The sequence below is a fragment of the Lissotriton helveticus genome, chromosome 11 (assembly GCF_964261635.1).
Source record: "Lissotriton helveticus chromosome 11, aLisHel1.1, whole genome shotgun sequence".
Classification (NCBI taxonomy): domain Eukaryota; kingdom Metazoa; phylum Chordata; class Amphibia; order Caudata; family Salamandridae; genus Lissotriton; species Lissotriton helveticus.
In genome coordinates, this window is record NC_136072.1 from 650,565,466 (window position 1) to 650,578,638 (window position 13,173).

At 42.6% G+C, this 13,173-nt stretch overlaps 1 protein-coding gene across 1 annotated transcript in view; it reads right to left on the reverse strand.

Annotated features, from left to right (window-relative positions):
* Window positions 1-3,396: 3,396 nt before the first annotated feature.
* LOC144791736 (thiamine transporter 2-like) overlaps window positions 3,397-13,173 on the reverse strand; it is a 233,102-nt gene continuing 223,325 nt past the window's right edge. Inside the window, exon 6 of the mRNA XM_078666504.1 lies at window positions 3,397-4,512. Coding sequence (XP_078522630.1) covers window positions 4,330-4,512 — 183 coding nt within the window. The 3' untranslated portion in view covers window positions 3,397-4,329. The remainder of the gene's footprint in view (window positions 4,513-13,173) is intronic.

The window sequence follows — 13,173 nt, forward strand, 5'->3', positions numbered from 1 at the left end:
CGTTTTGAGCACTTGTGGTTTTCAAATGCTCTATTAAATATAATGATACTCATATTCCCATATGAAATTAGTTCACCACAATAAATGCACACTAGCTTCATGTGCACAAAATTCTGTTGAATATTTGGGACCGTCTCCCTCGCCTCTGGTCCCGATAGAGTTTGCTGTGATGATGTACTGGCCACAGGAGTTCGTGGGTTATCCTGGAGGTGACGCAGCTCAGCAGCGCTGTAATTGATTGGATGCCACCTCTGCATGTGGCGGTGCATAGTATAGTTCCCAAAACTATACTTTTTGTTTGTACCTCTAGACAAAACATCTTTGCAAATGAGGCATGTGACGTATCGGGCATTGACCTTTTTTTGGTCTTGAGGGTAAGAAAAAAATTGCCATATAAAATTGGCTATGTGGTGGGATTTCCGGGGCTCTTCCTGCAAGAACTGCCTCGGCTCTACGTCCTCTTCCTCTTCTTCTTCCTCTTCCTCTGGGTTTGGAAGGAACTGTGGAGGTGGTCCTTCTTTCCTAGGTGGTTGTGGTGGTGGTGGGGGTCCACCAGCTGCAGCTACTACAGATGTCATTATTTTAACAAGCAGAAACAGGTCTTCCTCTCACAAAGATGAAAGTCAGAGTGAGGAAAAAAGGAGGGGTTTTCATCATTTGGGAAAAAAATAGTTCTAAACCAATGAAAAGTGTTATTTACAGGTCATATGACCTGTTACGCTTATGTTACGCGTCCCGCTCCGCGCCCGGAGTGCTTCCGGTGTGCTGCGCTTCGCGCCTCGTTCGCGCACCGGAGCACTTCCGAGTGCGCTAACGCGGCGCGTCATAAGCCGCATTACGCGGCAACACGATACGTCGCACTTACGCGACGCGTCACGATGTTGTTCTCGAACGCGGAAGTTGTGCAAACGGAACGTTTCCCGGTGCGCGGATCGGGTCGCGGCATAAAAATAAGCTAACGGGAAGCAACCGGTGCACAGACCAGTAGCGAAACTAAAAAAACAAAAAACAATTATATACATAAAAAAATTATATTAAATACATATAAAATATATTTTCCTTTAAAAGAAGAATACATTTAACAGCTTTTAATATTTGCTATTAAAAAACCATTGAAATTCACTGAAAAAACCATAGGTTATAGACCATATATAGTTAGGAATTAGCATTTATAAAACCTTATTTTACTCACACAAAACCATTGAAATGCGCATATATAGTTAGTTGCACTAACTATATATTTCGCGCACCCGCAATCCACTGCTGATGACGTCACATATTACATCATTCATGACATGGTCAGTGACATCACTGATGACATCACTGATGACATCTCAAATGACATCACTGATGACATCACTGATAACAACATCCAGTGACTGTATGTTTCTGTAAAGTTTAAATATGTCTTACATATTGAAGAATGAGTGGATGTATAAGTGTCTGGATGAAGGATTTAGTAGGTGCATGACTGACTGTATGAGTGAGTGATTAAATGTGTCTCACTGAGTGCATGGGTTAGTGACTAAACTGTCTTAATTTGTGCATCATTATGTCTGTTGTTTTGTAAACTGCTGCATGTGTTGATCAGTAGCTATATAAGTAACTATATGGGTTATTGCTTGGTTGCCCAAGTATTTGTATGGGAGACTGAGTGTGTGTGTGGGTGGTTGGGAGGTGTATGACTTTATGCATAGATGTGTGAGCAGTTGATTCACTAGATGTATGGGTTCAAAAGTGCATGTGGAAACAGCTGTATGGGCGGTTGACTGTGTGCATAAGTGTATTGGTGAGTGAATGGATATCTCAGTGCTATATGTCAAAGTAAGAACATATGTAAAACACAGTATATGTGAGAGTTGACATATATAAATAACTGTGCATAAGAGCCAGTGAATGTGTGAGTGGCTGTATGGATCATTCTGAAATTGTATCAGGGATTGTATAAGAGAGTAAATATGTGTTAGTGTCTGTTTGAATAAGTAAGGTGTGTATAACTGTATAGTTGAGGAAATGGAGGTGTGATTGATTCTTTGCATGACTGACTAGGTGTGTGAGTAACTCCATGGATGAGTGACAGTCTGTGAGTGTCTGTTTACACTGAGTGTATATAAGGTTATAATAGAGTCTGAAGAAGTTCATCGTATTATCACATCAATGATGTCATCAGTGATGTGATCAGTCATGTCAAATGAGATGTCATCAGTGATGTCATCAGTGATGTCATTTGAGATGTCTTCAGTGATGTCATCAGTGATGTCACTGACCATGTCATGAATGATGTAATGTGTGACGTCATAAGCAGTGGATTGCGGGTGCGCGAAATATATAGTTAGTGCAACTAACTATGGGGCCGATTAGGATGGCGGACGGACTTGCGTCCGTCCGCCACCCTTGAGGAGGAGGGAACGTCCGCAGGGGCTGCGGCGTTCCCTCCGTGCTGATTAGGATGTGACCGCCAGGGTGGCGGTCACATCCTCTATATTTAACATTGCGGCGGGTGCAGCTTCAAGCTGCACCCGCCGCAATGTTAAAAAAGCATGTGTTACATTTACATGCACAAAGCGGCAGGCACCGCACGGTGCCTGCTGCTTTGTGCACGCAAATGCAGGGGGGTACCATAGGTACCCCCCATGTGCACCCCCCACCCCCCATTCACCCAGGGGGCCCGCAACGGGCCCCCAAAGTGAATGTCCGTATGCTTTTCCATGGCGGAAAAGCCGCCGTGGAAAAGCAGTTTTACACAACCATCATAATATGGCGGACGGTGTCTCATAGACACCGCCTGCCATGTTATAGCTTTTCCGCCGCGGTCGGAAGCCGACCGCAGCGGAAAAGCGGCGGACGGAATTCCAGACCCACCAGCCATCCTAATTTGGCGGTGGGTCTTTGGTGACTCCGCAGAGGATTTTCCGTCTCCTCCGGGCCGGAGGTGGCTTCCGCCGGCCCGGAGGAGGCGGAAAATCCTCCATCCTAATCGGCCCCTTTATATGCGAATTTCAATGGTTTTGTGTGAGTAAAATAAGGTTTTATAAATGCTAATTCCTAACTATATATGGTCTATAACCTATGGTTTTTTCAGTGAATATATATATATATATATATATATATATATATATATATATATATATATATATATATATATGGTTATTGAAACAAATACCTAATCATAACACCAATACTAAACTTATCCTATTTTTTTTACTTTAAATAAATGATTTCTATGCCTTGCCATTCCATGTCATAAGGCCATACCATTCTAGAAAATACTGGTTACTCATACTTATTAAGCCTACTCTATTATGCAGTAGTGTGTACTAAATCTACTTCTCTGTGCCGTTTTATTGCTACACTAACACTATACAAATCCAAATTAAAGAAAGGACTACCTCAGAGGACTGTAGAGAAGTATTTATAACATTAACGTTTGATGTCAAGGAATAAGACATTTTTCTCCAAGTAGTTCTCTCAGAGAGCTCTGGCAAATTGGCTGCACGTGCTAATCTGCTCTGTGACTTCACAAGGGACACCTACTGTGAGACCTGAAAAGGGGAAGAGGTGGATGGTGGGGGTGAAACTGTAGCAGAATTGCTGGCCCTCGAGGTAGCATTGGTGGATAAAGTTGGCATTATCTTCTATTCATGCCTATCCAGTATTTGAATCATGGCCTGAAGCAGAACCACCGACCCTCTGCAAGTTGCCTTGCAAATGCTTGCATATGATTCTCCTGTTTAAAAGTTGCACATGTAAATCAGGAATTACACAGTTACAAAGGCACATGCTATAACAGATACAACTGTAAGGAACTCAAAAAGAATTAAAATGTGAAGAATGCGATAGCAAAATCAGGAGCCACTGAATGAAACAAGAATGAGTTTCTGGTAGGGGGAAGTAATACAGGAAGAGAGGAAGGAGGTGACTTTTTATGTCTTTTCTGAAAGCAAAAAAAGGGTGGAATCAGTTCCGATGCTGAAAGGTAAAGAGTTTCATGTAGCCATAGCAATTCACAGGTGAAGGATTGCCCTTAGGAAAGTGATGTTCTGAATCTTTCGGACTGCAGTGCAAGTGAGGGCTGGCGTCTGAGTCTTGTAAGTCCACCAGAGTTGGAGAGCAGCATGGAGGAACGAGGATGATTGTTGTGTTGAATAATAGTAGATTTAAGCCAACACAATTTACATTTGATCCTTGCATTCATAAAATAGAAATGGAGCTCTTTAAGTCTGTGGGTGACGTGATAAGAAGTTCTTGATTTAATGATCGGTCTGACTGCTGATTGTAGCATTCCAGTGAGCAATGAGAGAGCATGTTGTGTGGCACTATTGTGCACAGCTACAGTTTGGTGCCCATGTGACTTTCACTTGGCTTCACAGGTTCTTTGTTCTCTCTGTTTGGTGGTGGATCATCTGTTCGCTGATGCTTTTTCCTTTTACACAAAGTTGTCATCATTATGTATGTGCTCCTTAGTAGGAAAATCCCTGCAATAATTGCAAAATAGCAGGCATAAACGAGAAACTGCAAATGAAAAAGATATGATTATTTCTATGCACAAAAATATTTTTATATCATATAGAGTTGGTCTTGTAATGCCCCTATTAGCAGAAGTCTTGCGCCACAATATGCTCTGCTTAAGACCTCACACATTGCATCACTTATTATATGGTTAATGACATCCTTAAGGACAATACTTTTTTTAATTTTAATATGTTTATTGGTTTTTTTCCCAAGCACATTGAGAACTGTACATGTCAATCAAATCGAAATGACCATGACACAGTATTTATGCAAGAAAAAAGAAAAGAAGGAAGAACAAAAAAAATAAATTGAAACAGAGAGGAAAATCACAAAACCCTGATGGATACATACTAGTTAATCTGACAAAGAATGAAAAAGAAGTGACATGGAGCATCAAAAAAGAAAATAAGTCACAATCAATACAATACAGAGATCAATGAATAAGCACAAACAGACAAGTGAAGACGAGCTTGTCTTTCTTTTTTTTTAACTGTAATTGTTACTTTGACACTCTTAAATTATATTTGACTCCCTGATCTCGCCTAACCACTGTGTAGCCCGTCTGCCCCACCTAACATCCATTCTCATATAAGAGCCCAAATTTTAGACCCAATTATTCTTTTACTCCTCCCTTTGCTTCTATAAATTGCTGTCTCAAAACTGAACATAGCCAACAATCTTGCTCTCCAATTTAAGAAGGTTGGAGGCTCAGAGCTGATCAATTGACTAGTGATACATGCTCTAACCAATGTCATCATCATAAGCAAGAGTGAAACTTCAGCATTACTCATTATAACAGAACAGGACTCCGAACCCACCCCCAAAATCACTAGTTCATCTGTTAGAATTATCTGCTTTTGGAACAAAATATTTAAAAACCCTTCCAAATCCTAAAAAACCCCGATCAGTTTTGGGCATGAAAAGAACATATGGATAGAGTCAACCGCCAGCAACCCACAGCGGTTGCACTTGTCCCCACCTGTTTCCCCCCACAGAGACACCTTCCTAGGTGAATAATATAAATCCCATAAAGCCAATGTCTACCTGTAACCAAAACACTATTAGCAAGTTCCAGGGATCTTTTGATATTAAGGCCGACCACCCCTAATTTTTGCTCCCATTTAAGTTGACAACTATCCACCTCGCCTGGGAGATTAGCAACCATTTGCTGATAATATTGCCCTATCCGGGTCTTTTTCCTCATTTTCTCAATTAACTGTATTTTTCCAAACTGCAATCCTCTATCAGAACCAAGTTTAGTCAAAAAACTACGAATTTGCAAATATTTTAAAAAGTCTTCCCTATCCAAGACAAACTTTTCTTTGAGCTCAGAAAAGACCATCCATACCCCTTGGTTAATTAAATCGCCTAAACAGAAATGCCTTTTCTGTCCCATTTAAAAATAACCTGGTCCCTGCAGATTGCAGGAAGAGGCCCCGTGGTGTTAAACAGAGTATAATAATTCAATTTTGGGATTTTACATACCCGTTTAATTTGTTCCCACACTCGATGAGCTGCCCAAAGAGTCTTATTTTTTTTTTTCTCGTAATACGATGGCTCTACAATAGTCACTAAAGAGCTGTTGGCTTGTTCACCCATAATAAGCTCATACATTGATGGTCTATGAACTGTAGAAGTAGGAGCTTTGTAACCCAGAATCAATGGCCCCATAATCTGTAGCATGGCTGCCCAATAGTATATTATAAAATGCGGGACGCCCCAGCCTCCCCGATTTCTTGGAAGAATAATTTTTCTATGGGCCCTTCTTATTCTACAATATCCCCACAAAAATCTTGCACAGACTCTATCTAATTTTAAAAACACTAAATTTGAAAACTCCAATGTGATAGTCCTAAACATATACAAAAAGTTTGGAAGGACAAGCATTTTAAGAACATTGCATCTGCCATGCAAAGAAAGATGCAAATGATTCAACCGTTCTAAAGTGATATTAACCTCTTCTATGACAGGTAAGATATTCAAGGCTGGAATCTCGTCCTCCTTAGAAGTGATTTTGCTTCCTAGATTAGTAGCCTCTGTCACAACAGCTACCCCAGCCAGGGGATCTGGCCTAGAATACAGCACTTGCGTTTTTCCAACATTGAGCTTATACCCTGAAAGGGAGCCAAACTGTACTGCTAACGTTTTGATTACTGAAAGAGCAGCTGGCAAATCCCCAGACACTAGAAGAATATCATGGACATATGCCAATGCTCTGTATTCAACTTCACTAAGTCTAATTGGTTTAATATCTTCATGAATATTAACTTTACACAAAAATAAATCAATATATAAAGTAAATAAAAGAGGAGAGCACAGAACCCTTGACGTGTGCCACAGCTAATATTAAATTCCCTAGACAGCAATTACCAAACCATGAATTTTGCTTTTATGTGATTAATTTCCAGCCCCTGTTCTTCACAGACCCTCCCACATTGGTCCACTAAGTTTTGGAGCCCCATCGGTGACATCGAAATAAGCAGGGTGTTGTCTGCAAAGAGTATTGCAGGCACCTCACATCCTGCAAGCTTGGGGGGAATCGTCCCTTCAATCCCTTAACTGATCAAGCAAGCCATTTATATAAAGTGTAAATAGTATTAGGGCCAAAATACATCCCTGCCTTACTCCGCCGCTCACCCCTATCCGGTTAGTTAATCCTCTGTTGTTACCCCATCTTATTTGGGCATAGTTGATTGTGTGGAGTCTAATAAGGATCTGCAAAAGGTTTGGTGGCATCCCAAGGTTAGTCAAGGCTGTCCAAAGTTTTCCCAGAGGTACTAAATCAAACGCGACCCTGAGATCTACAAACAACGCGTATAGAGAGCCTTTACCTATTGTTGCATATTTCCACAGGATCAAGAGGAAGCGAAGCAACTGGTCAACAGTGCTTGTCTTCTCACTAAATCCTGCCTGCAGGGGTGATAATAAATCCCTCTTGCTGATCCATTCATTAACTCTCTTCAGCAGTTGCCGACAGAATATTTTCTGTGCTATGTCGATAAGACTAATCGTCCTGTAATTTATTGGGTCGATTTTATCTCCTTTTTTATGGATGGGCATGACTTCCGTGCCCAGCCATGTGTTTGGTATCGCTGCTCCTCCCAATACGGCATTAAAAGTATAATTTAAGCTCACGCTCCATATTTGGGGTTCAGAGAGATAGAGGTCCACCGGTATTAGATCTAGGCCTGGAGCTTTCCCCCACTTCATGGTAGTGATTGCCTCATGGGTTTCATCAACTGATAATGAAAGACAGGCAGTGTCAGCTCCCTGGTAGGAACAATCCTTGGGTGCTGCCTCACTTTTCTCTGGTCCTGCATATAGTCTTGAGAAGTGGTCCGCCCAAACCTGTGGGAGGATATGGAAGCTGTCTTCCACAACTAAGCTTTTTTCCCTTTTGCAATTAGGTGCCAGAAATCTGAATAATTTCTAGTCTGAGCCACAACTCGTAGGTCTTCCCACTGCCCGTTATGCCAGTTCCTGTGTGCCTCATGTAGGGCCTTTTTATAGGCTTTTCTATAAGTAATAATGGGCTCTCTTTGACCAGACTTTATTGCGCCCATCAAGGATTGGCGTGCTCATTCACAATCACCATTAAACCACACATTTGATTTGGACCTTGTAGTTTTATTCTTACTAGCGGTTTTATACAAAAATATATTGATGTCTTTCAGTAAAATCCTCAAAGCATCTACGTTTGCTTGCAACTCCATGCTATTAGGCCCTAGGGACACCAAGAAGTTGGCAACAATGGTGTAAATGTTTGAAAGGGTCTCAGCATTGTTCTTTATTTGTGGCCATTTAATCCTTTTTTGTTGTTGCTAGTAACAATATAATTTGAGGGATTTGGCTCCCCAGATGGACAACGGGAGCCAAATAGCTCTTTTAATTCTAAAGAGAGGGCATTATGGTCACTATTATCCCTCTCTAGAATCCGCATGTAAGCAAGGCTTGGCAATAATTGTATGTCAATCAGAAAGTAATCTATTCTTGTTTTAGAATTCACCCGCTTGTAAGTGATGTAGACCAAGGTCTGAAATTGAGCGGCCATTCACAGCTCGTAGCCCATGTTTGTAGGTAAGGGAAGCAACTTCGAGGGCCACTCTAACATTCTTAGCTAACTTCTCGTGGCCCAAGGATGGAATGCCCAATTCCATGTTTTCATCAGTAAATGTTTTTGGAACTTCTAGGGGCTTGAATGTTACATTAAAGTCCCCTGCTATTACTAAGTGATGGAGTGCCCTTTCCTTCTCGATTATTTTATATAGGTGCATAATAGTTGGAGAATCATGATGTTGTGAGGCGAACCTATTGTAGATATTAACGAGTAAAAAGGACCTCTTCGAGCGGGTGGCTTTCAGAATCAGGAACATTAAGTTAGAATTATCAAGATCGAGCTTGCTGATATGAATTCCCAAATTAATTTTAATCCAAATTATTAGACTACCCGCTGGACGAACCTTTTTTGATGGAGTGGCTTCTATACTGTGATAGGTGAATTCCACTCTGTGAAATGTATTGGCTGCCCATGTCTCCTGGAAGAGGCAGATATCATAGCTGTCTATCAGCCTCCCCCAGTCATCACAGGTAATCTTCGACCTTAGTCCTGCTAGGTTCCTGGACAGCAACCTGAGTTCCCACCATTCTTTTTAATTGATTGCTGGACCCTTGCCTCATTAAATGCCAGTTGGTTTATTGAATGTCGCTGTGTAGTTTCTACATTCAGGGACTGCCTCCTCTCAATGCTAGCTGTGTTGACCCCTACTGGTTTGTGCGGGATAAAATGGAAATTACTTACATGTAGCGTAATTGAGATAGCGCTGTGTGGAAACAATCTCTCAACCGGTCAGATGGACCTGTTTGCAGGGGCTACGTTGGCAGTAGCTTGGGCATTACTATTGGTGATGTTAGTTAATGAGTGCATCTGACTTTGGCCAATACTGGGAGCCTTTCTTGGGGGTGAGAAGCTGATCTGAATTTGCAATTTGGTTAAAGGCAGGGAGCGTTGCTCCAGTTTAACCAAACCCATGACCAGGTCATTATTGACCAGATGCAATTCAATGTGGTTAAAATCTTCGTCTGTGGGATAACGCTTGGCATTCTGAATATCAGATCTTAGGATAGAGCGACAATGCCTCACCTGACTAAACCAGTGGATGGCTTTGTTTATAGAAGGCGTCCCTTGGCTCTCCCTGGTCATTGGTCAATTTTGGTACGTTTGTTAGGTACACTCTACTGCTAGCCTCCTTAAGGGCACTTTTGAGAGATCCACCTCCTGTGACCAATCCCTCACCTTCTCTGTGTGAATAGTTAGGGACAGGACCCCTTGGCCCAATGTTACCAAATAGGGAAGCTCTTGAGTTGGTCAATTCTCCAGAAGTGCCTACCATGGGGCCCCCTTGCCTCCGATCCCTCCCAGTCCATAGTGGCAACTGGCCTTGGTTGAGTTGTAACACATTTTTGTATAATCTAAGATATTTCCTTGGGTAGGCAACAAGGGCATAGGTGCTTGTTGGTACGTTTAGAGGTTGGAATTGATAGGCATGTGCTGCTGACAATTCAGGGCTCTAAAATGCGTACTGTGGCCCCTGCTCCTGCTTGTTGCGACACGGGTCTCCCCATTATTACTATGATGAGGCATACATCTATACTCATCACCCTCACCTACCCTATGGGTTGTGCTTGGGGGATCGTATTTAGATGAGTCGTACTGGGTGTGCGCTATTAAGCTGATCTATCAGGCCCCTAATGATTCCCCTAAGTACAGACACCTCAGATGTTAGGTCCCTGACATTTATCTAGAGCTCATGCATTTCAGAACGTCGAACTTCAGTGCCTCCGTTCAACGGGACTTCCACTCCTCCTCCAACAGACCTAACCACAATGCAATCCAAGCAGAGGCTGGAGACCTTTTTGTTATTAATATCAATAGAATCTATGTCTTTGGTAGCCAAAGGGTCAAGGCGGTTAGAACACGCAATATTTACAGTCGCTACTTCCTCGCCATGTTATTGGGAGGAGCGGCAGATGGAGACTGGGTCACTCAACTTACTACCTGGTGCTCTTGGTTATGTGTGTCGCTGGTAAGTACTTGGCATATTACAATATCCTTTGGTAATGGACCAGAGTATGTTTCATTCCTTTTAGAATTCTTATGTGAAAAGATCAATGCCATTTTGGGGCCCGCTTGCAGATTCTTATTTTGCCACTTAACAGACTCTCTACTTCCTTAATTTGCAAATCTATGTCATCTACTACACAGTTAGAAACAGCGCTTACTGGTAGTCTCTTAGCCTGTTTTATTGCTCCATTTGGACTTACTTTGGCCTTGCGTTTCCCCATCCTGCCGTGCTGTCCCCACTTATCGGTGCAAACGCTTCCAGTTCATTAACACACAAAAAAAGAGGAAAAAAAGACAGGGTACCTGGGTGATGTTACAGTACTCGTTTTTCTTGGTTCAACTCATAAACAACAGCTCAGAGGGGTTGCCCAGCTCTGCTGTTTCCTGGCTTTGACGGGCGGAGATGGGCCTGCCCTTGGCCCGGGCTTAGCCCGAGAGCGTCCCCCGCTGCAGGAGCCCCTGTGGTCTTTTGAAGGCACCTCCCGGCGCTGTTAGGAACATCGGCGGCAACACACAGAGCCGCAAGGGTTGCTGGGGAGTGAAGTCCTCACTCCAGGCTCCCGGACTCCTGTCCGCTCCTCTCTCTGATTTCTGGCCCCAGCGAGGGGCGGGCAACAGAGAAGATGGCAGATGGGCTTCCCACGCTGCGGGAGCCCCTGTGGTCATTTGAAGGCACCTCCCGGCCCTGCCAGGAATGTCAGCAACAACACACAGAGCCGCAAGGGACGCTGGGGAGTGAAGTCCTCACTCCAGGCACCAGGACTCCTCTCTGCTCTTCTCTCCACTTTCTGGCCCCCAGCGAGGGGCGGCCAGCAGGGCAGATGGCAGGGGGGTAAGTATTTTTGACAGGAGGTCACCTGCTTAGGTCACCTACTGTCGAAGGGGGGACACTGGGCAAATTAAGTACATTAACAATGCACGAGATGCATACCGAGCATGAAAAAGTACTTTTGAGTGACTAACACACTGCATTTTTCTTTGGCTTCTGTGTTTGGTACACGTATTGTTGTGTTCTGTTTATTTTCCTTGACTTATGTGCTTATTATATGTATTGCTGTGTACTGTTTTGCGTGGTAAGTACACAAGACAGCTTGTTACTGTATGCTTTCTCTCTCTTTTGAGCCTACCCGAGCTGTCTAGGAATGGTCATGCCGGTGGCCATTTCCATAAGACAATCGGTTGGACTCGCTTTAGTTACTCATTTCATAGGATGCTGTGAACATGCCGTTGAATAAATAGAGAAAACAGCACCTCACCAGTGCATGTCTAATTGGCTATGAAAAAAAAACGGTTTGCAAAATTATCATGATTACAAAAATGTGTCAGACCTACAAAATCCGAGATGTCGGATAAAGAACTAGCAAAAAAGGGATATGATTTTCACTCAATCTGAGTGGGAAAATCAGCAGACAGGAAAGAAAAAAATATTTCTTGAGTCCCCTCACTCACCAGGGTTTCCCCTTGGTTACATGCTTCATCATAAGGGCCATCTCAATCCGCTGCGGACTGAGGCGTGCTGCGACTTGCGAAGTTACATAGGAGCACTTTAGTGAGAACTATGTGGAGTGTAGCGGTGATGTGGAGTGGGAAAGGTGAGTTAAAATACCTAACTAGTGGGTGCAATAACTTTCTTCTAGCTCCTTGTTAGTATGTCTAAAAACAGGGGTGAGATATTGGGAGAAACCTAGCTGTAATGAGTTAGGGGTCCTAGCATATGTCAACATGTTGCGAACCTCCCTAGAGCTCTTGTTCAGGACTACACATGGTCCCGCTCTGTGTGTACCACTCCAAAGGTGACCTAAAATGGAGGTAAATAGTGAAAGATAATAATGAAAGAAAACTCTGCAACTAATAATGCCTCGTTGTTATTGTGGTAATAATAGCGTAGGAATATCCTACCCCATGGACGAAAAGTATCCTGCGTATTCCAAGGAATATACAATGCTAGTTGCCCTTGTGAACATGCTTATTACTTTGGGTCCTCACACAGGAGCGCATCGGAGGACACAACATGATAATATAGTTGCTCAGATTGGTGTACCTTTGATTCAGTTCTCCAGTCCTCAATAAGGCATTTGGTGATTCTGATCTTACAAAAGAATGTGTATATTAGGCCAAGACCTTCCATGATAGTTAGCATTATAAGTTTGTTTCGTACCCCACTGTATTTCCTGCCTCATCTACGAATTGTGCCCATCCTCAGTTACAATATGTGACACGATAAATAGACTCTTGTATCTCACAGTTTGTTGCATTTACTGCCTATGTACATTAACTGTTCAGGAAAGGACATACATACAGTACAGGTGATGAGATCATGTTTCAGAAGGAAATAGAAGCCTTGTTGAGCATTGATGTACATCTCTCTTAAGTCAATATGTCTTTTATAGTTTCCTTGCTTCATAAAAATGAACATTTGAAGAGGTTTTGATACAGTCTGACCATGACACAGTGTTGAAGAACATAGTAGTACATCAAGGGTATACAACTAGATCAGCTGAAAAGGAGTGTGCCTTAAATCCAGAATATTATATGCATGT